Source organism: Dasypus novemcinctus, chromosome 18, assembly GCF_030445035.2.
Source record: "Dasypus novemcinctus isolate mDasNov1 chromosome 18, mDasNov1.1.hap2, whole genome shotgun sequence".
NCBI lineage: Eukaryota > Metazoa > Chordata > Mammalia > Cingulata > Dasypodidae > Dasypus > Dasypus novemcinctus.
Window position 1 is genome coordinate 84,744,055 of NC_080690.1, and position 24,064 is coordinate 84,768,118.

Sequence of the window (24,064 nt, forward strand, 5' to 3'; positions counted from 1 at the left end):
CTATATCCTAGATCAAAGTTTCATGCGGAAATAAAAATCTCCAGTAAAGGTAATGACATGGGTAAATATAAATGCCAGTATATTTTTGGTTTGTAACACCACTTTTTACTTCCCAGAGGCTCTAAAATTCAGTGCATAATAAGTAATGATAAATCAATGGTTTTGGACTCATAATCTACAAATATGTAATTTGTGATAAGAACTACATAAAGGTGGGTGGATAGAAGAGTATAAGAACATAGTTTGTGTATGGTATCAAAGTTAAGTTGGTATCAAACCAACCAAGATTGTTATAGATTTGTATGTTGTTTAGGCCCTGTATTAGTCAGCCACAGGGGTGCTGATGCAAAATACCAGAAGTTGGTTGGTTTTTATAAAGGGTATTTATTTGGGGTAGGAGCTTACAGATACCAGGCTATAAAGCATAAGTTACTTCCCTCACCAAAGTCTATTTGGAGCAAGATGGCTGCCGACGTCTGTGAGGGTTCAGGCTTCCTGGGTTCCTACGTTCCTGGGACTTGCTTTTCTCTGGGTTCAAGTTTTCTTTCCTCCTGAGGCTGGCTTCTCTTTCTTCTGCTGACTTCTTGGGGCTCCAGCTTAAGACTTCAGCATCAAACTGCAACATCAAAACTCCAACTTCAGAAACCCTCAACTTTGTTCTTTGCCACACCTGTTATCCTTGAGTCTCCACCCACCAAGGGGTAGGGACTCAATGCCCTAATCATAACTCAATCATGCCCAGGTACAGATCAGATTACAAGCATAATCCAATATCTCTGTTTGGAATTCATCAATAATATAAAACTGCTACAAGCCCCAAAATAATCACAAAGAAATATTAGGAAAATATACACAGAAAGAAATGAGAAGGGATTCTAAGTATTCACTACAAAAATCAACTAATGTAATTAAAAAATACAAAGATAGGCAGTAATGTAATAATTGAAGAACAAAAAGGTAGAAGCAACCCAGATGTCCATTAGCAGATGAATGGGTAAACAAATTGTGGTATTTACATACAATGGGACATTACTCAGTCTTAAAAAGGAACAAAGTTCTGGTTCATGCCACTACATGGATGAACTTTAAAAATACCATGTTGTGTGAAATTTCAGACACAAAAGGGTGGATATTGTGTGATTCCACTTATATGAAATCGCTGTAATATGCAAACTCATAGAGACAGAAAGCAGAGAACAGGTTAACGGGGAGGGGGAATGGAGAGTTAATGTATAGTAGGTTTTCCATTTAGGGTGATGGGAACGTTCTGATAGTGGATGGTGGTGAGGGTACTGCAAGATTGTGAATGTGACTAATCTCACTGAATGGCGTGCTTGGGAGCGTTTGAGACAGGAACGTTTATGTTGTATATATGTTTCCACAGTAATAATGATAATAATAAAAGAGCAACTAAAGAGACGTTATCAATTAAATGCAATATGTGATCCTGGACTGGATCTAATAAAGGAGGAGAAAAGGCTCAAGGGGACATTATTGGGACATATGAATAATTGGACTACAGCTAGTAAGCTTTATATCAATGTGAGATTACTTGAACTTGATCACTGCACTTAAGATGGTTACATAAGTGAATATCCTTGTTCTTAAGAAACATACAGGGGAGTAATTTGTTCAGGATTATGGTGTATAAAACCTATCCTCAATGTTCAGAAAATAGATGGATGTAGATGATTTAACAAATGTGGCAAATGTTAAAATTGATGGATCTGGGTATGGAGGTGTGTTGGTTTTGTACTATTTTACAACTCTCCTGTAAGTTTGAAATTATTTCAGAAAAACTTCCTCCTACCAGGTGGCCTGTCCACCAAATTTTTACCACCACAAACACACATACGCACAGATAACCGCAATAATTACTTTTATATATCATTTCAGAATTTATTTATACATATAGAGGTTGTACATATCTATATGTATTTGTATGTGCATATATCACATCTGTGTGATTATTATAGAAATAGGTTTATATGCATACATTATATATATTCAGGACATATTTATATGGAATAAAATGTAATGGAATTTAACATAAGACATAATGAAACAAGATATATCACATGACATATATTGATACATTTGTTTATTACATGTTTACATACATATGATTATGTTTCTTTAACTGTAATGCATATATGTGTTTGCATAAATACAAATATTCACATTTCCTTCTTTTTTTAAACAAAAGGTGGCGCACTATACACACTGATCTGTACCTTAATTTCTTTTCACTTCCTGGGTATCTCGGATAGCTTTTCAAATCAATGCAGAGTTTCCTCATTTTTTTTCACCAGCTTGGGGTTCCTTTGTATGGTGTAATCTAATTTATTTAACTAGTTCCTGACTGCTGTTTTCTGTTCTTTGTTGCATAGCCTTGATCTCCAGCAATTCTGCTGTGAAAATCTATTGGTAAGAAAAATCCCCTGCAGTGGAATTGCTGAGGCAAGCATTCATGCGTGTCATTTTGATCAAGATTTTTAAATGGCCCTTCATAGAGTTTTGATTAACTGAATAAAATACTTCAAAAAAAACTTTAAATATATACATGGAATGGTATCAGTTATTTAGGTACAGGTACAACATAGACCCCCCAAAAAAGCTATGCTGTACTGAGATAGCTCTGTGTTTCTCTTTTGGGTGAATGCCTAGGCTTGCGTTATCCAGTATGGCAGCCACTAGCCACATGTGGCAATTGAGCACTTGAAGTGTGACTAGTCCAAATTGAGGTGTGCTTTAAGTATAAAATGCTCATCAGATTTTGAAGACTTAATGTAAAAAAGTAAACTATCTTATTAATACTTTTAAATCTTGATTAAGTGTTGAAATGGTAATGTTTCAGAAATATTGGGTTAAATTAAAATGTTGTTAAAATTGATTTCGTCTGTTTTACTTAATTTTTTAGTGTGGCTATTTCAAAATTTTTATATTTATTAATGTATTTTTTTTAAGATTTATTTATTTCTCTTCCCTCCCCCCGCCCCAGTTGTTTGTTCTCTGTGTCAAACAACTGGGGCGGGGGGAGGGGAGCAAAATAAATAAATAAATCCATGTAGTGGCATGTTCTTCTTTGATTCTGTTGTCAGCGGCACGGGAATCTGTGTTTCTTTTTGTTGCGTCATCTTGTTGTGTCAGCTCTCCGTGTGGGTGGCACCATTCCTGGGCAGCCTGCACTCTCTCTCATGCTGGGAGGCTCTCCTTATGGGGCGCACTCCTTGTGCGTGGGGCTCCCCTATGCGGGGACACCCCTGCGTGGCACGGCACTCCTTGTGTGCATCAGCACCGCGTGTGGGCCAGCTGCACATGGGTCAAGGAGGCCGGGATTTGAACCTCGGACCTCCCATGTGGTAGACCACTGGACCAAGTCTGCTCGCCCCCCTCAAAATTTTAATGCCAACTGTGGCTCTCATTATGTTTCCACTGGAAAGAGCTAGCACAGAGGCAGGCAGTGAAGGGCCCGTGGTGGCTCGGCAGCACCAAGTCATCGAGGAACCAAGAGGCTCTTCCAGCTCACACTCCACCGCTCCTCATAATCAAGGTCCAAGACGGGACCAGGACTCTAAGGCACATTCCCAGCAGCAGGAGAGAGAAGAGGACTGCTGAGGGGCAAAGGATGTGTGCCAGCTGTCTTTTAAGAAAGGCCCCTTACCCTTACTCCTCCTTGGCCAGAATATTATCAGAATGGCCATGGCTGGCTACAAGGGAGCATGAGAATGCCACCTTTATTCCAGACAACAGGTGGCAGCTGAAAATCACAAGTTTAATACCATGGAAGAAAGGAGGAATTGCCATCAGGGGACCAGTGCTTTCTGCCACAGTGGTGAAAATTTGTAAGAGTGAAATTGATATGTAGTGAAAGGTATCAGTCCCCTCCACTGCAAGTCTACCTGCCATCCTGATCCTTTCCCCTGTGTCAACCCCTATCGATATTACCAATATTTCTGGCATATGCTTTCAAAAATAATGTGTGTGGATATATTTGTATATGCATGTGTGTATATAGACATACATATGTAAAATATATATAAAATTTCCATCTCCTCCCAATTATTTTATACCAATGATACCCTATCCTATAAACTTCTTTGTCATTTGTTTTATTCCTTGCTTTAATCTGCTAACACATCGATAAATTTCGGAAATATTGCTGTATCAGTGCATACAAAACAGCTTTCCTCTTTGTATAATGGTGGAAGACTATTCTCCTGAATGACTTTATCATCATTTGTTTAGCCAGTTCCCTTTGGATGGGCCTTTAGGCTGCACTCAGCCCTTCGCTCTGCAAAGATTACCAGAATGGCCACCACTGAACCTGTGCCACTGATCTTTTGCCTCTAATATGTCTTTTTCTCAGTTTGTCATTCATATTTTGACTTTTTATGGTATCGGTAAATGATTTTGGAATAAATGAATGAATGGACTCATTAACCATCAAGCCTCAATCCTGGCCTGCAAGAGCAGGGCAGATTGGGCTGTACCACACTCCTAGGCAGTGACACAAGGTGGGAGGAAACACCGTGAATGTTGAGGCAATCTGACAAAAACAGACACAAATGTCGATGAATTGTTTGTAAATTTCGTGCACACTCTCAGCTCTTGCCGACACACCCTTGACTGTAGACCAAGTTAACTTGATCGCCCTGTTGTCCCCTTTCTGTTCCTCCTGCGTCTTGCCCATCGTCGATCTGGCCCCTCCACTGGCTCAGGCCAGACTCCAGGGAGTCATCCAGGACACCTGCTTCTCCCTCACCTCCCACATCCCACACCCAGCGGTTGTTGGTGCAAACTGATACACTTGTCCTGAGGCTTTCCACTTCTGTCCATCCCCTTTGTCACACCACCTGAGTCCGAGCCACCATTATCTCACCTTGGGGACCACAACAGCCTTCTAAGTGGCATTCATGCTTCCACCTCTGTTTCCTCCAGCCAGAGCGATTGTTTATTCACACTGTTAAACATGACCCAAAAATGACAAAAGCGACACATCCCCAGTACAACCACACAAACAAAAAGATAGATTTCTTAACGCTCCCGCCAGCAGCCTAATTGGGACCCTTCTCTGTGACTGATGCAAAGTCTGTGGGAGAAAGACCTCTTTCCCCTAAGGTCCCCTGGCTGTTTCCCCCGTCATGGAGAATGCTCCTGTCTGTTAATAGAAGGTCAAGGCAAATATACACAGAGAGGACCAGAGATAAGAGATGAGCAACACATTCCGACCACAGGAAATTCTTGATTCCAGTCTCTGAGGTTCTTGGTCATGTCAAAGATCCTTCAATCCAGGAGCCTTCCCAAGTCTGTGAGGCAATAAATTTCCTTTTGTTGTTGTTGGTTTCATTTAAGGTAATGTGAATTGGGTTCCTGTTACTTGCAACCAAAAACATCCTGGTGAATATATACAGACACATTCTTTGTTTGTACCAGAGGAACCCCCTCCATCCCCCCACCCCTCCCCACACTCAAATTGTTTCATAGACAACAGCAATAACAATAACCTGCCATACACAGTCCTCCCCACCCACCCAAGCCCCACTCCGAAGATAATGTCCAGATAATCATATGTTCTTCCCTATTAAAGTACCACCAGCATCCTTGGAGAGTCCCAGCCGTCCTCTTTTAATCCCACTCTTAAGAGATCTGTGGAGCCTCCAGCTTTCCCAATATCAGGAAGGGGACAGCAAGGAAATGTCCTGGAAAACACAAAAGCAATCCAGAGAGCCTGGACTTATCTGGAGACCTCACTCTACTCTCCAAGCTATTTCTGGAGCAAACACAAAGTCACAGCCTGAACATCTTGGTGTTTTCCACCTTCTGTTTTCTGAAATGTCCTCCAATGGGGATGCCACCCACAGCCCCAGCTGGGGGCCTTAGACTTCCTGGCTCTCTGAGAATCTCAAAAAGGATGCAATGGCAGATTCTGATTTTAGCATATGTTGCCAGCCAAAGGGGCAGTGGTTTCCAAATTGTGGATCATACCTTAGGATGGTGGATGAAATCAATTTGGAAGGTCGCAACCAGCATTTTTCAAGTGAAAGAGAATCGGTGCATGCATGTAATAAGGGTATTGTTACATTAAACCTCTTCTCCATGAACGTACAAATGTATGTTCATACATGCAACGCATATAAACACATAGATACATAGTGTGTACTGGATTGCAATATAAAATATACTTTATGCTGTTGGCCACAGACATAAAAGTCCACGAGCCTCTGCCTTAGAGTGTATCTCTTCTTCTTCCTCTAACAGCTCCATACTTTTACCCTTATTCATTTCAGGTGGTTGGTTAGTTAGAGCAGGATTTGGCGAACTTTTTCTCTAGACCCTCTCGAGGGTCACATGGTAAATATATTACCTAGTCACTGTCGCAATGACTCAGCTTTGCTGTTGTAGCACTAAAGCAGCTGTAGACTATGTGTAAATGAGTGGATACAAGTGTGTTCCAATAAAATTGTATTGCTGCAAACAGGCAGCGGGCTAAATTTGGCCCAGGGACCTAACTTGCTGACCTCTGGTTCAGAGTCTTTTCTTTGTCCTCTCAGGCCACAAGTAAATCTAAACTGCTTCCTGTACTCAAGGACAGTCTAGACAGAAATGTTAACGGATATATATATATATATATTAAATGTTTTTGTGAAAATTCAAATTGTGTGCATTTGAAAGAGTGCAATATAAAGATAGCAATAGTCTTGCTCCATGTTCAAGTTTTGAAAGAATAATCATTAAAAAAATAGCAAAAGCTCTCAAAAGCTTGGCTAGTCTCCCTAGAAAACGAGGATCACAATGGTTCCTATGTCCGAGTGCTCCAGGGGGAACTGAGTAAGATACGCTGTGGGAAGTGCCCAGCACCTGCTCAGCATGGGAAGGTGCTCAGGACCTGTTAGCGCTTGTCAGCAACACTGTCGGGAAGTGCTGGGTATCCTGCCCCAAGCACAAGGGCGGCGTCCTGTGGGCAGGGCACTTGCCCATCCTGAGACGTCAAAGTGCTCGAGGCACCAGGATGCAAAGAAATTCTCCAAAAGCAATTTATAAAAGGCTACATTCAGCTGTGTTGAAAATACAAGTTTCATCTCCCCCAGCTGTCTCCCACAGTCTCGCTTTCTCAAGGTATGCTGGGTGATAATCCCGATAATTTAGGAGATATAAACCAGTGCTGTATAGCTCGTTCTGTGATGATGCAAATGTTCTATACCTGCACTATCTAGTCTGGTGGTCACTAGCCACATCTGGCCATGAAGCATTTGAAATGTGGCTGGTGTGACCAAGAAACTGAATTTTAAATGTTATTTAATTTTGATTAATTTAAATAGCCACACGTAGTTAGTAGCCATTGTATTGGAAGGCACATAAAACTATACCTAAATTCCTTCTCAAATTCAATTACCCACAGTGCTTTTGCCTAAAACAGGGTTACTTAACAGCACCACTATTGACATTTGAAGCCAGATGATTCTTTGCTGTGAGGGGCTGTCCTGTTATTGCAGGATTGGCAACATCCTGCAGCCTCTCCACCTCTGAGTTGAGATACCAAAAATGTCTCCAGATATTGGGGGAGGGACAGAATGGTTCCTGGTTGAGAACCACTGGTCAAATAGAAAACCTCTGATGAGAAATGAAGGAAATGTCCACTACTGTAGTTTCCCTCCATTTTGGCTTCTCTTTTGACCATGAAGGTGTGAGTTCCAGCCAAAGGCTCTTTCACATTTATTTACTTTCCCTTTCTAGCACGTATTTTCTGGTGCTGTGTCAGGGATGTGCCCCGCCTGAAGGCTTTCCCACATTTTGTGCATGGATACGGTTTCTCTACATGAATTTTGCGGTGGTCAAGAAGGGCTGAGCTGTTGGTGAAAGCTTTTCCACATTCAGCTCACACACAGGGCTTCTTGCAAGCATGCCTTCTTTTATGTCTTCGGACGCTCGACTTACACCGGAAGGTCTTTCTGCATTCTCTGCATTGATAGAGGTAATCCTCATCGTGGCTTTTCTGGTGCTTAAGAAGCGCCGCCTTGCCGGTGAAAGCTTCGCCACCTTCCTGGCAGTCTTCTCGGGTTCCCAGCAGATGAATTCTCTTGTGCTCTGAAAGGTGGGAGCCATTTCGGAAATTCTTCCCACACTCTTTACACTGGAAGGCCTTGTCCTCCTGATGAATTCGGTGATGCTCAGAAAGATGGGAGTTGCATCTGAAGGCTTTCCCACACACCTTACACTGATAAGGTTTCTCTCCAGTGTGAATCCTCTTGTGCTCTGTCAGGGATGAGCCGCGGCCAAAGGATTTGCCACACTCACTGCACTGGTAGGGTTTTTCCCCAGTATGCACTCTTCGATGGCGAGTAAGCTTTGTGCTCTGCTTGAAGGTTTTGCCACACTCGTCACATTTAAAGGGCTTCTCCCCTGTGTGGATCCTGTAGTGACTACTGAGGGTGGAACTGCTGTTGAAGGCTTTCCCACACTCCTTACACTTATAGGGCCTTTCTCCTGTGTGGATTCTGTAGTGCGTAAAGAAGTACGAGCTATGCCTGAAGGACTTCCCACACGCGTCACATTTGTGGGGTTTCTCCCCAGTGTGAATCCGCTCATGCTCGATAAGGTGGAGGGTTTGGTTGAAGGTTTTCCCACATTCTTTGCATTGAAAGTGAGCCTTCCCCTTTTTGACTTTTGGAGGATTTTTAAGGTCTGAATCCTGTGGTTTTTCATGAGAATCCTTCTTCGGAGTTTTCTTTCCTCTAGGAATGCTCTGTGGTGTTACAGTTGTGGGCGTGCGAGTCAAGCGTCTCCTCAAGACCACAGATTCACGCCTTTTCCTGCCAGGGAGGTTTTTTTGGCATGAGTCTGTGGCTGGCTTTGGGTCAGGTTCCTGCATGTCTCGCAGTGACCTGTCCTTGCTTTTCAAGGCTCTCTCTGCCCTAGCAACCTGGGGGCCACGTCTTTGGATTATTTTCTTTACCTTCCCCTGTGACGACCTCTTAGAACTCCCTTGTTTTGGAGATGATGTCTTCCCATTGCTCTCAGTCTTCCCATCTGCAAGAGATTTAGAGTCCCAGTGTATTTTATGTCATTTTTATTTTTGTTTAAAATTGTTTTACTGGGAAACGGACTTGGCCCAGTGGTTAGAGCGTCCGTCTACCACATGGGAGGTCCGCGGTTCAAACCCTGGGCCTCCTTGACCCATGTGGAGCTGGCCCATGCACAGTGCTGACGCGCTCGAGGGGTGCCCTGCCACGCAGGGGTGTACCCCACGTAGGGGAGCCCCACGCGCAAGGAGCGCCACCCAGTGCGAAAGAAAGTGCAGCCTGCCCAGGAATGGCACCGCCCACACTTCCCGTGCAGCTGATGACAACAGAAGCGGACAAAGAAACAAGACGCAGCAAACAGACACAGAGAACAGACAACCGGGGGAGGGGGGGGAATTAAATAAATAAATAAATCTTTTTAAAAAATTTGTTTTACTGGACTATAACGTGCATACAGAAAAAGTATGTGAATCTTAAGTGTAAAATGTAATATTCATAAACTGAGCATATTCATGTACACAATACTATATTATGAAGACACAGCACCACAGAAGACAGTACCCCAGAAAACACCCCCTAAAGCAGCACCCCGGAGGCAGTATCCTAGAAGCCTTTCCCACTCTATTCCATTCCAGTCATCAGCCCCTCTCCCCTAGGAAAAACACTATCCTGACTTCCCACAGTGTGGATTAGCTTTGCCTGCTTCTGCACGTTACATAAATGTAATCTTATAAAATGCGCACTTTTTGTGGAGGTGTGACTCAAGCGTCCTTTCACTCAACATTATGTTTGTAAAAGTCCCTTTAGAAGGTAAAAATTAAACTCATTCTTTTGTTTCTCCTTGAAATCGTTTACAATTGCATGTCCCCACAGAATTTTATTCTAAGGTCATAGACTGTTAAGCTTGAAAGAATACTTTTCTGCAAACAGACAAGAATATATGAATTCAAATTTTTAAGTTAAAAAATTCTCAATGATCATAAGGCTCTGAGAGCTAAAATTATATTTACCAGTATTATATACTATTATTCAAAATGATATGTGTATTTAATTTTGATAATTATTAAATGTGGAAGGTAAAATGTTTTATATATACCTGAATAAGCTATCTTCCCAGGTGTTTCATAGATAAATACCACTTATTGCTCAGGTTTGATAGTAATTCAATTCCTATTTTTGTGTGTATACGTTCATACATGTATGTACACACTTTTACACATAGACATATGAATATATACAGTGTGAGAAAATTTGGTCATGCAAAAATGTGGAGGGAGTTTTATTATAGAAGAGTCACTCAATTCTTTTAAGTCCTTCCAAGTCATAAGCAAAAAGTCTTATTATGACCTATTATCCCTGACAACCCGATTAGATTCAATTCCAATTTTGTTGAAAATGCAGATGTGGAAATGATCTGACTTGTAAATGAATTTGCTAGCCAGTCTTCAGAGTCATTTACTATCTCAATTCATTCACCTTTTCATTCATCATCTTTTATCATAGCATGTAAAACTACCTGGTAAGTTATGTGTCCATGCATTTATTTGTTTATTGTCTGCCTAGGGCTTCTGAATGCAAAGTTCATGAGGATGAGGGCTTTGATATTTTGCCTAATGTTAAAATCCCAGAGTACAGTACAGCAAGTGGCACAAAGTAGGTGTTTAATAAGTATTTTTGAATCAATAAATGATGGTGCATTTTGTTACAGTGGATTTCCCCCTTATTATAATAATTTATTCTGCTTTCTTATATTGAAATCTCAATAACTTAAGAAAAATGAGGTGAATCTCATGAATATGTACTTATTGAATGGATTAAAGAAGTGGATCATCATGTATTTAATGAATATATATATATAAAGTTATGCTACTCTTCACTTACAAGGGTCCTGTCTTACCTAATGTTCTCAGAAATGGTTGGAGGAGTCAACGTAGTGTGCATTTCTATAAAGCTATGCCAGTAAGATACTAAATGTTTTTATCTTTGCTTTAAATATATTTTTGTCAAAATATTGGCAGATTTGTCTTTTTTTTTAAAGATTTATTTTTTAAAAATTTATTTCTTTCCCCTTCCTCCCCGCCCCCCTCCCCCAGTTGTCTGCTCTCTGTGTCCATTCACTGTGTGTTCTTCTGTGACTGCTTCTATCCTTTATCAGCGGCACCGGGAATCTGTGTTTCTTTTTGTTGTGTCATCTTGTTGTGTCAGCTCTCCGTGTGTGGGGGGCCATTCTTGGGCAGGCTGCACTTTCTTTTGCGCTGTGTGGCTCTCCTTATAGGGCGTATACCTTGCATGTGGGGTTCCCCTACGCGGGGGACACTCCTGCGCAGCACAGCACTCCTTGTGTGCATCAGCACTGCACATGGGCCAGCTCCACATGGGTCAAGGAGACCCGGGGTTTGAACCGCAGACCTCCCATATGGTAGGCGGACGCCCTTTCTATTGGGCCAAGTCCGCTTCCCGATTTGTGTCTTTTAATTTATGGAAAGAGTCTGCTATTTAACCTAGTTGGAAAAGTCAGTCCTCATTTTCAAACTTTTCTGCCTAAAAATACTTACATTCTGTAAGAAAAAGTCTGACTTTGTTTTTCCGTATAAATACACAGTTAATACATATCCCCTTAACAGCCACCTTATTTCCGAATCCTAATTATAAGACACATGGATGAATGGATGAATGGATGAATGGATGAATGGATGAATGGGAGGATGGATGGGAGAATGGCTGGGTAGGTGGACGGAGTCATCCAACCTTGCCATGCTTTGTCCTTGGCTGAAACTCCGTGCCTTTCAATATTTGTTTCTGAGGTTCTCCTTGCTTTGCCATCAAAGGACTCTCCCTCATATGTGATGCACTCTTTCACAAATAGGGGATAGAAAGGGCCAAGGTTGTTAAGAAAATACTGTCCTCAATCCCTCCCCACTATACAAAACACTTGTATACAGAAGCTTCCAAAGCAGGCAAAATACTCTGTTTCTAATTTTCCCCTAAACAGAAATTTATACAAGATGGGGAGAGGCACAAAGTTCAAAGTTCTATTTTAGCACAGGCAATGAAGATAAAGTAGTGGACAAAGACAGACAAAGTGTCTGCTCTAGTTTATGTTCTAGTAGGAGTGAGGAGACAAACAACAGAGTAATAGAAGAGTCCTAAGCAGTGATTTATCCTAAAAACTTAATAAAACTGGGTAATATGATGGAAAGTGTCTTGGAAAGTATGTGTGTGCCTGCGTATATGTGTGTGCATGCATGTATGGGGAAGTGGGGTGAGAGAAAGCTCAGTAAGAGGAAATGCCAGTACAAAGATACTGAGTTAGGTTTTCTGTCTCTTGCAACCCAAAGAGTCTGATACAGAGGATGGGGGAGAAGAAAGAATTGTGGGGTTGAGAACAGGAAAGTGGAAGAATCTCTCAGGGTAGAAGAATGCAAAAGTATTCCTGGAAGGAAATGTATCCTGCAGCCTCATCTTTTCTTCCCATACCCCTAAGCGTGATGGAACTTTATGGGAAGATTTCCCATGGAAAATTTCAATGATATCCCCATCTACTCACCCATGGAGATGTTGTTTACATCAATTCCCTCATCACCTCGCCAGGGAGCTTCAGGGATGTCTCTTTCCTTGATGTAAGGTTCTTCCCCTTGCTCCAACTTGGCGATCAACTCTGGTTTGGAAAACTGATGCTCTGCTCCACAGAAGGAAAGAAGTGTTGATCGCCTCCCAGAACCCATTTTCAAAGCAAATGTTTGTATAGAAAAACCTGTAGAGGATTCTTGGGGCAAGGGCTTCCCTAGCCTCCACCCCATCCTTCTGCCCCACCTCTCCATCCCACCAGCTTACATTTCTATTTCTAGGAAGCTGAAACTACCCTCACAGAGCACATCAGCCAATCACCCTGTTCATGGCCACTGGCCACGGGAATACTTTTGCTGTGGTTATGGGACTGAAGCCAGGTCCAATCAGAGTGAAAGTCAGGACTTCTTGGGGAAACACCCAGAACAAATACCTTCTGCTACGAATGCTGCTCAGCAAGTGCCCCTGGAGCTGTTGGCAGCTCTAATGAGATCATGAGCAGAGAGAACCAGAGGATGAAGCCAACGCTATTAAAACCTCAGTGGCTGAGCCCAGTCCTAGGACAGAACTTGGCCAAGTGCTCTGGAAGCCTTGCAGCCTTTTAAAATCAATGAGCCAATCTCAAGGGCCCAAGCTGAGCTCCAGAGAGGTTACCCTTACCCAGAGAGGACAGGTTCCCATAGTTCTCCAGCATCACATCCTTGTACAGGTCCTTCTGAGCAGGTGTCAGCAGCTGCCACTCCTCCTGGGTGAAGTATATGACCACGTCCTTGAAGATCACTGGTTGCTGTAACACCAAACGCCTGTTCCTGTTCACCCAGGAACTGGCCCCTCATCTGGCCCAAGAATGTAGGTGAAAAGCTAATGGAAGGTATGGGAAGCATTCCATGTTCTGCATTGTGGTAGATTGCAAACATGGCCCCAGTTCATCCAAGCGCTTTGCCATGTCTGAATCTAGGCTTGGCCATGGGACTTTTGCTTTGGTCAGTGGATGTTAACAAACACAATATAAGTAGAAGTTGGAAAAGTGTTTGTGCAATCGACATTCCCCTCTCTTGTGCCTCTGTCACTGCCATGAGCACGTGCTCAGGCCAGCCTGACAGAAGATGAGAGATGTGGGACAAGAGCCAGATTACCCCCAGCACCAAGCAGAAGCTGGCCTAGATCAACTGGTGGCCAGCCTTTGCCGAGCCAAGAGTGAGCCCAGCAAAGATCAGCAGAGTCACGAAGCCAAACCTTTATCACTGCGTGCCTTTGAGGCTTTGTTGTTATGCAGCATTTATGTGGTGGTATCTCAAGGGGCATATGAGCAGATGCTATGGCATGTTGGGGTCATCAATGGCCTGGAAGAGGTTCTGCTGCTCACCAGTTGTACAACCATCTGGGATTCTCTGTGAGGCACATCTGTGAGGCAGACACTGTACTGGTTAAGAGCATTAAGAGTCTGGAGTCAGACTGCCTGGTTTGAATCCTGGCTCAGTCACCTAACACCTGTGCGACCCTGCTGTCTTAAGGATCAAATGAGTCAGTATACATAAAGAAATCAGCTCAGTGCCTGGCATATGCTCAGTGATCAAGAATGTTAATTACTATTCTGAATATCTGTTTAAAAAGTGGGGAGGGAGATTCCAGTCAATGGGAAAGATAGTCAGTCCTGGAGAGTAAGTCCACCTGTTCATGTATTCATCATGGCCTGGTGCTGGGACAAATCTTCATCTCAGACAAGGCTCGTGGTAGATAGAATATCTGTCTGTCCTATCACAATAGAAGCTATGGGTGAGCACATGGCTGCCCAGCCAAAGCCTACATTTCCCACCCTCTCTTGCAGCCAGGTGAGGCCATGTGGCTAGGTTTTGGCCAATGGGGCCTGAGCAGAAGAGACAGGTGCATCTTCCAGGCTTTTCCCTTGGGGGGACTAAGCTCATCTCCTCCTTCCCTTATTCCCCCTTCCTGCGGGCCAGACCATGGACTGGACGCAGGGGTGAGTCGTGTTCAGCCACGTGGGGCCAGAGAACAAGAGTCAAGAAGCCTGGTCGCTTCCACATAGACCGCCCCACGACAGAAAACCAGCTCGGTCTTATTTAAGCAGCTGTATTTTAGAGTGTCAGATGACAGCAGCCAAACCTGTGTCTTTCATGGATTCCCAGTCTAGAGCGGGGAGCAGAGGGGCGAGAGAGTCACGACGACGTCACGGTGCGAGGCGGCAGGTGGGAGAGAAGGCAGAGATGCAAGGGAGCACCGGGGCTTTCCCCGAACTCTAGAAGTCTTGAAAGAGGAGGTGATACTGGAGCTAAGTCTTGAAGGATGAGGAGGAGTTTGCGAGGCAAAGCAGAGCAGGAGTCGTGTGTAGGCAAGGAAAAGCCAAAGCGAATGGAACGGCTTAAAGGAGAGAGAAAGGAAAAGAAAGAGGAGAACGTTAGTGCTGCAGGCTGAGGCGGTGATCCCCTGGTACAGCGGCTGGCGTGGAGCCTTGGGAGCCAGCCTGCCTGGATCTGAATTCCATCTTTGCCACGTATGAGCTGTGGGACCTTGGGCGAGGACTCAACTTTCCCATGCCTCAGTTTCCATATCTGTGTCTAGCAAGGTAGTGTGCAGATTAAACGGGTTAATCCAAGAAAAGAATCTATAACAATGGCTGGCGCCTAGAGCTGAAAATACCTTAGCCGTTTGTACTTTTGCCTTAGCCATGTTCTACACACCGTCCTAAAATGATTTGCTTTTAAAAAAGTTAAAAACTTCTTTTCCCATGTAAAGCATCTAACACGATGCTGGCACTCGGTAAGCAGCCAGAAGCGATTAGCAGTTTGTATTAAACCTTGTTTCTGGCTGGCGTAATCGAGCATTTGCGTGTTAGGATCTCGTTTAATCCTCCCGAGGGAGCCTCTGTTGCTCTCTCTCCATTTTAAAGGTGAGGAAACTGAGGCACAGAGGAGCTGAGAACTAGCCCACGGGCACGCAGCTGTTGGTGGCTGAGGCGGGATTCGAACCAGGGGCAGATTGAGGGCCTGTGGTCTCTCCCTGCGGGCACTCCCGGCTGTGCGGCATAGAATGGACTCCCAGGGTGGTCTCTGCTCCTGGCAGCTCGCAGGGCCCTTCTTCTCTATTCTAGGGTTTCTCTGCCGTGGCGCTACAGGCACTTGGGACTGAATCCTTCTTTTTGGGGCAAGATGCTCAGCAGCACCCCTGGCCTGCACCCACTGGTGCCAGCACACCCCTGCCAGCTGTGGCCATCAAGCTGTCTCCAGACACAGCCAAGTGTCCCCCTGGGGCAAAACTGCCCCAGCTGAGAGCCATTGCCTTATTCCACAGTAATGCCGGGCCGTCCTCGTGGTTGGGAGAGGCGGGCACCATGTGTCCCGTGGCCCCCAGGGACAGACACGTGACCCGGGCTGGGCCAACGGGGGTCGTCCATTCTCCCAGCGGGCAATGGGCTCAGTGGCAGGCAGGGGACTCCGAACGGGCCAGTCAGAGCCCTCTGCTCACAGGCTGCTGGCACCATGCCATGTAAGTTGCAAGGAGACAAGGAGAAGCACACGGTGGAAAGCTTGTCCGGATGCATAAAGTAGCACCATCAGTGAGGGGTGTGTGCCTCTAGCACAGTGCCCCGAGAAGGACACACTGCACTTACGTGGTATTGGGGAGGAATGCACGACCCGAATCCGCTTGAGGGAGACAACCAGTAAACCACAGTAGGCTGGGTGGGGCTGTGGCTTTAGAAATGTCACGGTCAGGAAAGACAAGGGAGGGTGAGGAAACGTCCAGATTAAAGGACATTAAAGGGACAGAGCCACCGCTCATCAATACCTGATCCTAGACCGGACCCCACACGGAAGGGAAAAAGTGCTCAACACATTGATGTGACTGGAATATGGACAACAGATTAGAAATAAAAGTAGGGGGGACCAGGTGTAGCTCAGAGGCTGAGCGCCTGCTTCCCACATACGAGGGCCCAGGTTCAATCCCGGTACCGCCTAAATAGAAAACGTAGGTTAAAAAGAAAAAAGACGATTAAAAAAATAAATAAAAAATAAAAAGACACAAGTGGGTTAAAAAAAAGAAAAAGAAAATGTATCCGAATGAAATGGATGAAGCTTATAACTGAGCTGCGGTTATGTAAGAGAATATTCATTTTTAGGAAACACACGCTGAGGCATTGAGAGGTCACGGGCTGTGATTCTGCAGCCTATGCCCAACGGTCACGAAAATAATGTAGAAAGCACACACAGATGACCGCACAAACAGGGGGAGTGTTAGTAAATGGCAGTTGGGTGGTCTGTGTACCATCCTTGCAAATTTTCTGTGAGTTTTAAATTACTTCCAAGTAAAGTTTTTTTTTTAAAGGGCCTTTCCTGAGAACTTCCTGGGAAAATGTTCTTGTCCTCTGGGCACCCGAGCTGTGCACCTGGATCGGGAGCTCCGGGCCAGCGCCTGCCCCTGCCCCACGGCCCATTTTCCCCACTGACTGCACCCGCTGTCCGCGAGGTCCGGGGCCCCGCGCCTGCCCCTTCCCCGCGACCCTCTTTCCCCGCCTACTGCCGCTGAGCTCCGGGGTCCCGCGCCTGGCCCTCTCCCGCGGCCCTCTTTCCCCGCGGGCTGCTCCTGAGCTCCGGGGTCCCGCGCCTGCCCCTGCCCCCGCGGCCCCCTTTCCCCTCCGGCTGCACCTGCTGTCCCCGAGGTCCGGGGTCTGGTGCCTGCCCCTGCCCCGCGTCCCTTTTCCCCGCCCGCTGCCCCTGAGCTCCGTGGCTCCGCGCCTGCCTCTGCCCCGCGTCCCTTTTCCCCGCCGGCTGCTCCTGAGCTCCGGGGTCCCGCGCCTGCCCCTGCCGCCGCGGCCCCCTTTCCCCTGCGGCTGCACTTGCTGTCCCCGAGGTCCGGGGTCCGGTGCCTGCCCCTGCCCCGCGTCCCTTTCTCCCCGCCCGCTGCCCCTGAGCTCCGGGGTCCCGCGCCTGCCCCTGTCCGATGGCCCCTTTTCCCCTGCGGCTGCACTTGCTGTCCCCGAGGTCCGGGGTCCGGTGCCTGCCTCTGCCCCGCGTCCCTTTCTCCCCGCCCGCTGCCCCTGAGCTCCGGGGTCCCGCGCCTGCCCCTGTCCGGCGGCCCCCTTTCCCCGCCGGCTGCTCCTGAGCTCCGGGGTCCCGCGCCTGCCCCTGTCCGATGGCCCCTTTTCCCCTGCGGCTGCACTTGCTGTCCCCGAGGTCCGGGGTCCGGTGCCTGCCTCTGCCCCGCGTCCCTTTCTCCCCGCCCGCTGCCCCTGAGCTCCGGGGTCCCGCGCCTGCCCCTGTCCGGCGGCCCCCTTTCCCCGCCGGCTGCTCCTGAGCTCCGGGGTCCCGCGCCTGCCCCGGCCCCGCGGCCCCGTTTCCCCGCCGGCTGCGCCCGCTGCCCCTGAGCTCCAGGGGGCTCTGCGCCTTCTCCTGTCCCGCGGCCCTCTTTCCCCGCCGCTGTCCCTGAGCTCCGGGGTCCCGCGCCTGCCCCTGCCCCGCAGCCCCCTTTCCCCGCCACTGCACCTGCTGTCCCCAAGCTCCGGGGCCCCGCGCCTGCCCCTGCCCCGCATCCCTCTTTACTCGCCGGCTTCCCCAGAGCGCCTGGTCCCCGCGCATGCCCCTGTCCCGCAGCCCTCTTTACTCGCCGGCTTCCCCTGAGCCCCTGGTCCCCGCGCCTGCCCCTGCCCCGTGGCCCCCTTTCCCCGCCGGCTGCGCCCGCTGCCCCTGAGCTCCAGGGGGCTCCGCGCCTTCTCCTGTCCCGCGGCCCCCTTTCCCCGCCGGCTGCGCCCGCTGCCCCTGAGCTCCAGGGGGCTCCGCGCCTTCTCCTGTCCCGCGACCCCCTTTCCCCGCCGGCTGCGCCCTCTGCCTCTGAGCTCCTGGTCCCCGCGCCTGCCCCTGCCCCGTGGCCTCCTTTCCCCGCCGGCTGCGCCCGCTGCCCCTGAGCTCCGGGCTCCTGTGCCTCCAGACCGCAAGCCCGGGAAGTGGCTGGGGTCGTCCTCACGCCCAGCCGAGCCCAGCGGCCTGGGGCAGGACGCACTGACCCGTCCGGCCAGCGTGTGGCTTGGGGCAGGGCTGGGGGTGGACTGGGTAGGCTCGGAAGAGGGATCCAGGGTGTCAGCAGAGGGGGGCGGAATGGATTCGGGGTGGCTACAGCCTTGGCCGCCTGCCCCGCCAGAGACCTGTCGCCGACTCCCACAACTCCAGGAGCGTGTGCGCAGCGCCGGCCCCTCCGTGGACTGCTCCAGGCGCTGGGCACACGTCCCGGAGAGAAAGGGCTCCTGCCCTCCCGGAGCAGATGGAGGAGCAGAGGCGTGAGAAGCAGATGAAGAAAGAAACGCTGCCGGCAGCAGCAATCACCACGGAAACACCACGCGAAGGCAGGGGCGCCGTGTGGGCAGAGAGCAGAATTAGGAAAGAGGGCAGTGGCCCAGGAGAAGCCCCCCGTGGGACCCACGTGCGTGGGGGATGCCAGAGCCGGGGAGGGTGTCAGCTACGGCCGCCCTCTCTGAACCGGCCTCTGGTCCGAGAGAGAAGGCGCCAGCTTACCGTGCTCCATGCCGGAGGGGGGTCTCTGGCGGGCATTCGTCCCTTCTTACTGAGGAGCATTTTTGGTGGACGAGTGCGGCTCTGAGAAGGCAGGGCTGGGGGAGAAACAAGAAGTCATGCAGCCATCCTCCCCTCCGAGGGGTGGGAAACCAATAATATAATAATTAACAAAATGATGGACGGAGTCAACGCAAACCCAGCATTACCACCTGCCGGGGGTTCTGCCAAGCACTTCATGCCTACTAGCTTATCTGGTTTTTCATGGCAACCCTTTTTTTAAAAGATTTATTTTATTTTATTTCCCCCCTTCCCCTCCTCCTGCCCTGCTGTTTTGCTGGAGGAAACACTTTCAGGTTGCACAGTCATTCCATGGCCACGCGGAGAAGCCCACTCCTCAGGGGGGCATCCTGTTTGCCAATACCCCCTGCAAAAGTAAGAGAAGAGGCATGTGTAGAAAGGTCACATCTGAGTCCAACTCCATCACCTCTTCTGCCACGCTTACTGGACCTGTGGTTGGCACTGGGATTGATGCGTACTCGGGACCTGAATCCCTGGACTATCCAGGTGACGGCCAGGCCCTGGGCCTCAGCAGACTTGCACTCCTACCCTCTGGTTTATTGAACTTACCCTGGCCAGCTAACAGGGAGGTGAAGGTCAACCATGACACCAGGGAGTCAAGAGTGCCTACAACTGCAAGCGGGAGAATTGCATCCATCAGTCATGTGGAATCTAAGTCCCCTCTCGATATAGAGGTGGAGTGGACATCACCATCCCAGGGTCCACAGGATGGAGGAATAAAGTATGGATTAGAGTGGACTTACTGATATTCTAGTATGGAACAATTGTGATTAATAATGGAAGAAATTGTAGCATTGATGTGGAGGAAGTGGCCACAGTAGCTGCTAAGGGTAGGGAGAGGGAAGAAGAGATGTGATGTGGGGCATTTTCAGGACTTGGAGTTGTCCTGGGTGGTACTGCAGGACAGATGCTGGACACTGTATGTCCTACCCTGGCCTACAGGGTGGACTAGGGGAGAATGTAAACTACAATATAAAATATTATCCATTTGGTGCAGCAGTGCTCCAAAATGTATTCACCGAATGTAATGAATGTCCCACAGTGATGAAAGAGGTTGTTGATGTGGGAGGAGTGGGGTGAGGTGGGTGGAGGGTATTTGGGGACCTCATATTTTTTTAATGTAACATTTAAAAAAAATAAAGAGAAACATTTTTAAATTAAAAAAATAAAAATATAAAAAAGTTCAGGTCAAGAACGTTTAGAAATATTATTAGAAATATTTTCTAATTTAATAGTTTGTATTTAGAAATTTCAACTGCATAAATATCTCATATGTCATAATCATCTTTTTTATATAATCTTTTTTTAAATAATCTTTTAAAACAATAACTTGCAGTACTAAATAAATTATGCCAGTCAGCTGGAAATTTAAAAGTATTCAAATATGCATAGTAATTGTTCTATTTTTAATTCATTTGGATAGCAATATTATATAGGAAAAACATAGAAACATATATAACTGTAATTCTGATTTCCAGAATTCAGTTAGATCTTCTAAGGTATCTTTACAAAGAATTCTTTCTATACTTCAGTAAAATTCCCTAATTTTATTTTTATTATATGTTTCAATTAAGAATGTGAACATGCAAATCTATCTTTCCATATTGAAACTGTAATTATGATAATTTACTAAGGTTAGAAGAATAATATGCACACTAAAAAAAATAAATAGCCGCTGTACACCCGGAGAGTGGGGCGCCGGCGGGCACATGCGCACCTGCAAACGGACTCCACGAAACTCCGAGCCACCCTTCCGGGCAGTGGACACCCCATTTCACCCCCCACCTCACCGGGGACCCACTCGCCCAGAGGAAGTGCCTTCTCGGAGAGGCGCATCCCCGCGCGGGCGCACACCCGCAGGCTCGCCTGGGGGACTATATCCCAAGCCGTCTTCGCGACCCGGTATCCGCCTCCGCGGTTTCTCAGGCCCCCAAAACGTCTCCTACGGGGCGCCCCGCAGCTCCACGACCCCCAAACTGCCCTCAGGCCCCCCCCCCCCAAATCATTCTCCTCGGCCCCGGCAGGCCAAGTCGGTGACGGCCCCCTGACCCGTACCTGCCCCCTCCAGCCACCTGGAGCCCCCGGGGAAGCCCCCTGCCTTCCCCATCAGACTAGCACGCCCCCAGGCCTGGCCCTCCTGCCCACTAAAACACTGCGGTCCGGTCCTGGAGTACCGGGCTAGTCGGGGGGGACCCCGGCCGTCCCCTCCTCCGGGCCGGCCCCGTCCGGGTCGCTCTTCTCTCCTCCGTGGCCGGAGAAATCCGCGGGCGCGTTGTCGCCCCTCGGCTCAGAAACGCCCCGGAGCTGCCGCCGCCCTCGGCCCCCTGGGGTCTTCTGCCCTACGGGCCAGAGCGCGGGCGGCCCGTGGGAGCTGCCGCCGGCCGCGCCCCCGTGGGCTCTTCTGCCCTGCAGGCCAGGCGGGGCGGGGGCCGGCGCGTCCGCTCCGCGGGCCCGGGACTGCGCGGGTCAGAGCGCGGAGGAGCAGGCGCGGGCGCCCACGGACACCCCCTGCCCCGCTACACACCCAGGCGCCGAGAGGGTGCGTCCACCGAACACAGACGCCAGGCACGTGGGCCAGGACGGAAACCAGGCACACTCGGGTGGATACGCGCGCACGTCCAGGCTCGGATGAGGAACCCACTCGCAGCCACAGACACGCGCGAGCTCACACGCCGGGGCACAAAGCCACACACTCAGATCCGGATCCGCACAAACACGCACTTAGGCACAAACTCTCATGATCACACGAGCATACACGCGGGGTCATGCAATTACACAGGCCCAACCAGACACACAACCTTACACAGTCACACAGACTCGTAATCACACAAACCGACACAAGCACACACTCAGGTACATACAAAGTCACCCAATCACAAAGACACAGGCCTAAATGCACACAGAAATCACATACATAGACTCAGATACACACATATATGCACACAAACACAAATACACAATCACACAGGCACATCCTAAAATACACACAAATGTGATGAATGCACAATGTGATTATACTAAAAGCCACTGGTTGTACACTTTGGATAAATTGCATGGTATGTGAATATATCTCAATAAAACTGCTTTTAAAAAATACACCCAATCACACTGGCAGGCACAGACACACTACAAACTCACACATGCAATCAGACACGGAATCAGACAACCCCACCTGGCCACACACGCAGGGTTGGACAAGAATTCACCACTCACCAAGGCTCACAGAAACTCACACACCGGCGGACTCAGCCACACTCACGTGGTCTGACACAAACTCACCCCCAATCCAGACACACAACCAGACTTGGCTGCAATCACACAGACGCACTCAGACGCCCTTCCACGCACCACAGTCACACGCAGCCACGCTGAAACTGTCAAAAACGCCCTCCTGCACGGCAGGGCCCCCCCCCCCCACACACACAGTCGGAACACGCGGGCAGTTTGGCCCAGTCCACTCCCAGCCCGCCGTGACACGCAGACACGCGGGTGTGAAACACAGCTGCACGATACAGCCGCCCGCCCCGCACGGCCACGCACCTCGCCCCACGCTCGGATCGGACCCCCCAGCCCGGGCACCCCCACAGCTACTCTAGCGACCCCTTCCCCGCTCATCCACCTGCTGGTGGCCGACCCCTCTCTCACGTCCCCGCAGGCCCGCCACCCCGCCAGACGCACTCGAGACAGCAGCGTGGCCGCGGGCACCCTGCCACTCCGACCTCCATTCACGCGCCCCCGAGGGCGCATCCCGCGACCCTCGGCTCCCGCGGGGGCAGATGCAGACGCCCCCGCAGGCCGCCCCCGCAGGCCCCAGCCCGCCGGCCACTCTCTCGCTCCGCGGACCCACCGCTCTCCGCAGCCCTCCTGCCCGGTGCAGAATGCGGGCGGGCGGAATTCAAACCCCGACCCCACCAGCCCCAGCGCCGCCCGCCGAACTACAAGCCCCAGAAGGCCCCGCGCTCGGGGCCGCGAGTCCGCCGAGGAGTGTGAACCCGGAAGGAGCGCGAGGCCCGCTGGGAAATGTAGTCCCAGGCCGATGGGGCGGGAGTGAGCGCGATCGGGCCGGAGGGGATGGGGAGGGGGCCGGAGGTGGTGGGGAGGGGGTAGGGAGGGGGCGAGAAGTCGCGTCCCCCCAACCCCCGGACTGGGTCCCACAGCGGGGGGGAGCGCTCGGCCAGGGGCGGGCTTCGCGCTCTGCACTCCGCCCCCTTACCTGGGGGCTAGGCTCAGAGACGCCCCCCGCCCCCGAACAGCGAGCCTGTCTTCTCAGCCTTGGTCAGCCCGGATCCAGGCGCCAGACGGAAAAGCGAAGGAGGAAAACCGCACCCAGGGCGGTCACGAGCTTAGGCTGCCTTCATGGGAGGGAAAAGAGCTTTAAAATAGTTCGTCTTTTCTCTTGGAGAAACTGAACTCTGGATATTTTGTGATACTAAGGAATTATTTTAAGTGAAGTGTAATAAAGGTATTGGGGTATTTATTTATTAAGAGTATTTATCGCTCACAGATACATACTGCAGCACCTAAAGAGGAAATGATATGATATCTGCATTTAGCCTCTAAAAAATCCAGTAGGGGGTGGAAGATGTTGCCGGGAGGGAAGGGAGGAAGAAATTGGGGGCGTGGATGAAAAATGACCGTGGTGAAAATTGCTCAATCTGGATGTTGAGCACATGGCGGTTAATTATATTATTCCATCTACTTTTGTGCGTATCAGCAGAACAGACTGTCTTTTAGAGATGGAATTATTAATAGTCTTCTGTGCTGCACAACAAGGAGCACGAATTTAGCAGCTTAGGACCACACACACTTGTGCGTACACAATCCCTGCGGGTCAGCAGGGTGGGCGGCTTCTCTGGTGCTCTCATCCCGGGTGGG

General features: G+C 49.0%; 1 protein-coding gene across 1 annotated transcript; it reads right to left on the minus strand.

Moving 5' to 3' along the window:
- Positions 1-4,931: 4,931 nt before the first annotated feature.
- Positions 4,932-23,103, minus strand: LOC105744866 (zinc finger protein 383-like). The gene is made up of 6 exons (XM_071209506.1): positions 23,037-23,103; positions 19,112-19,206; positions 13,251-13,377; positions 12,571-12,702; positions 11,772-11,876; positions 4,932-9,030 (listed from the first exon to the last, which is right to left on the minus strand). Exons 2-6 carry the CDS (start codon positions 19,169-19,171, stop codon positions 7,880-7,882), a joined length of 1,575 nt encoding a protein of 524 aa, XP_071065607.1. The 5' UTR covers positions 19,172-19,206; positions 23,037-23,103; the 3' UTR covers positions 4,932-7,879.
- Between the last annotated feature and the right edge of the window lie 961 nt (positions 23,104-24,064).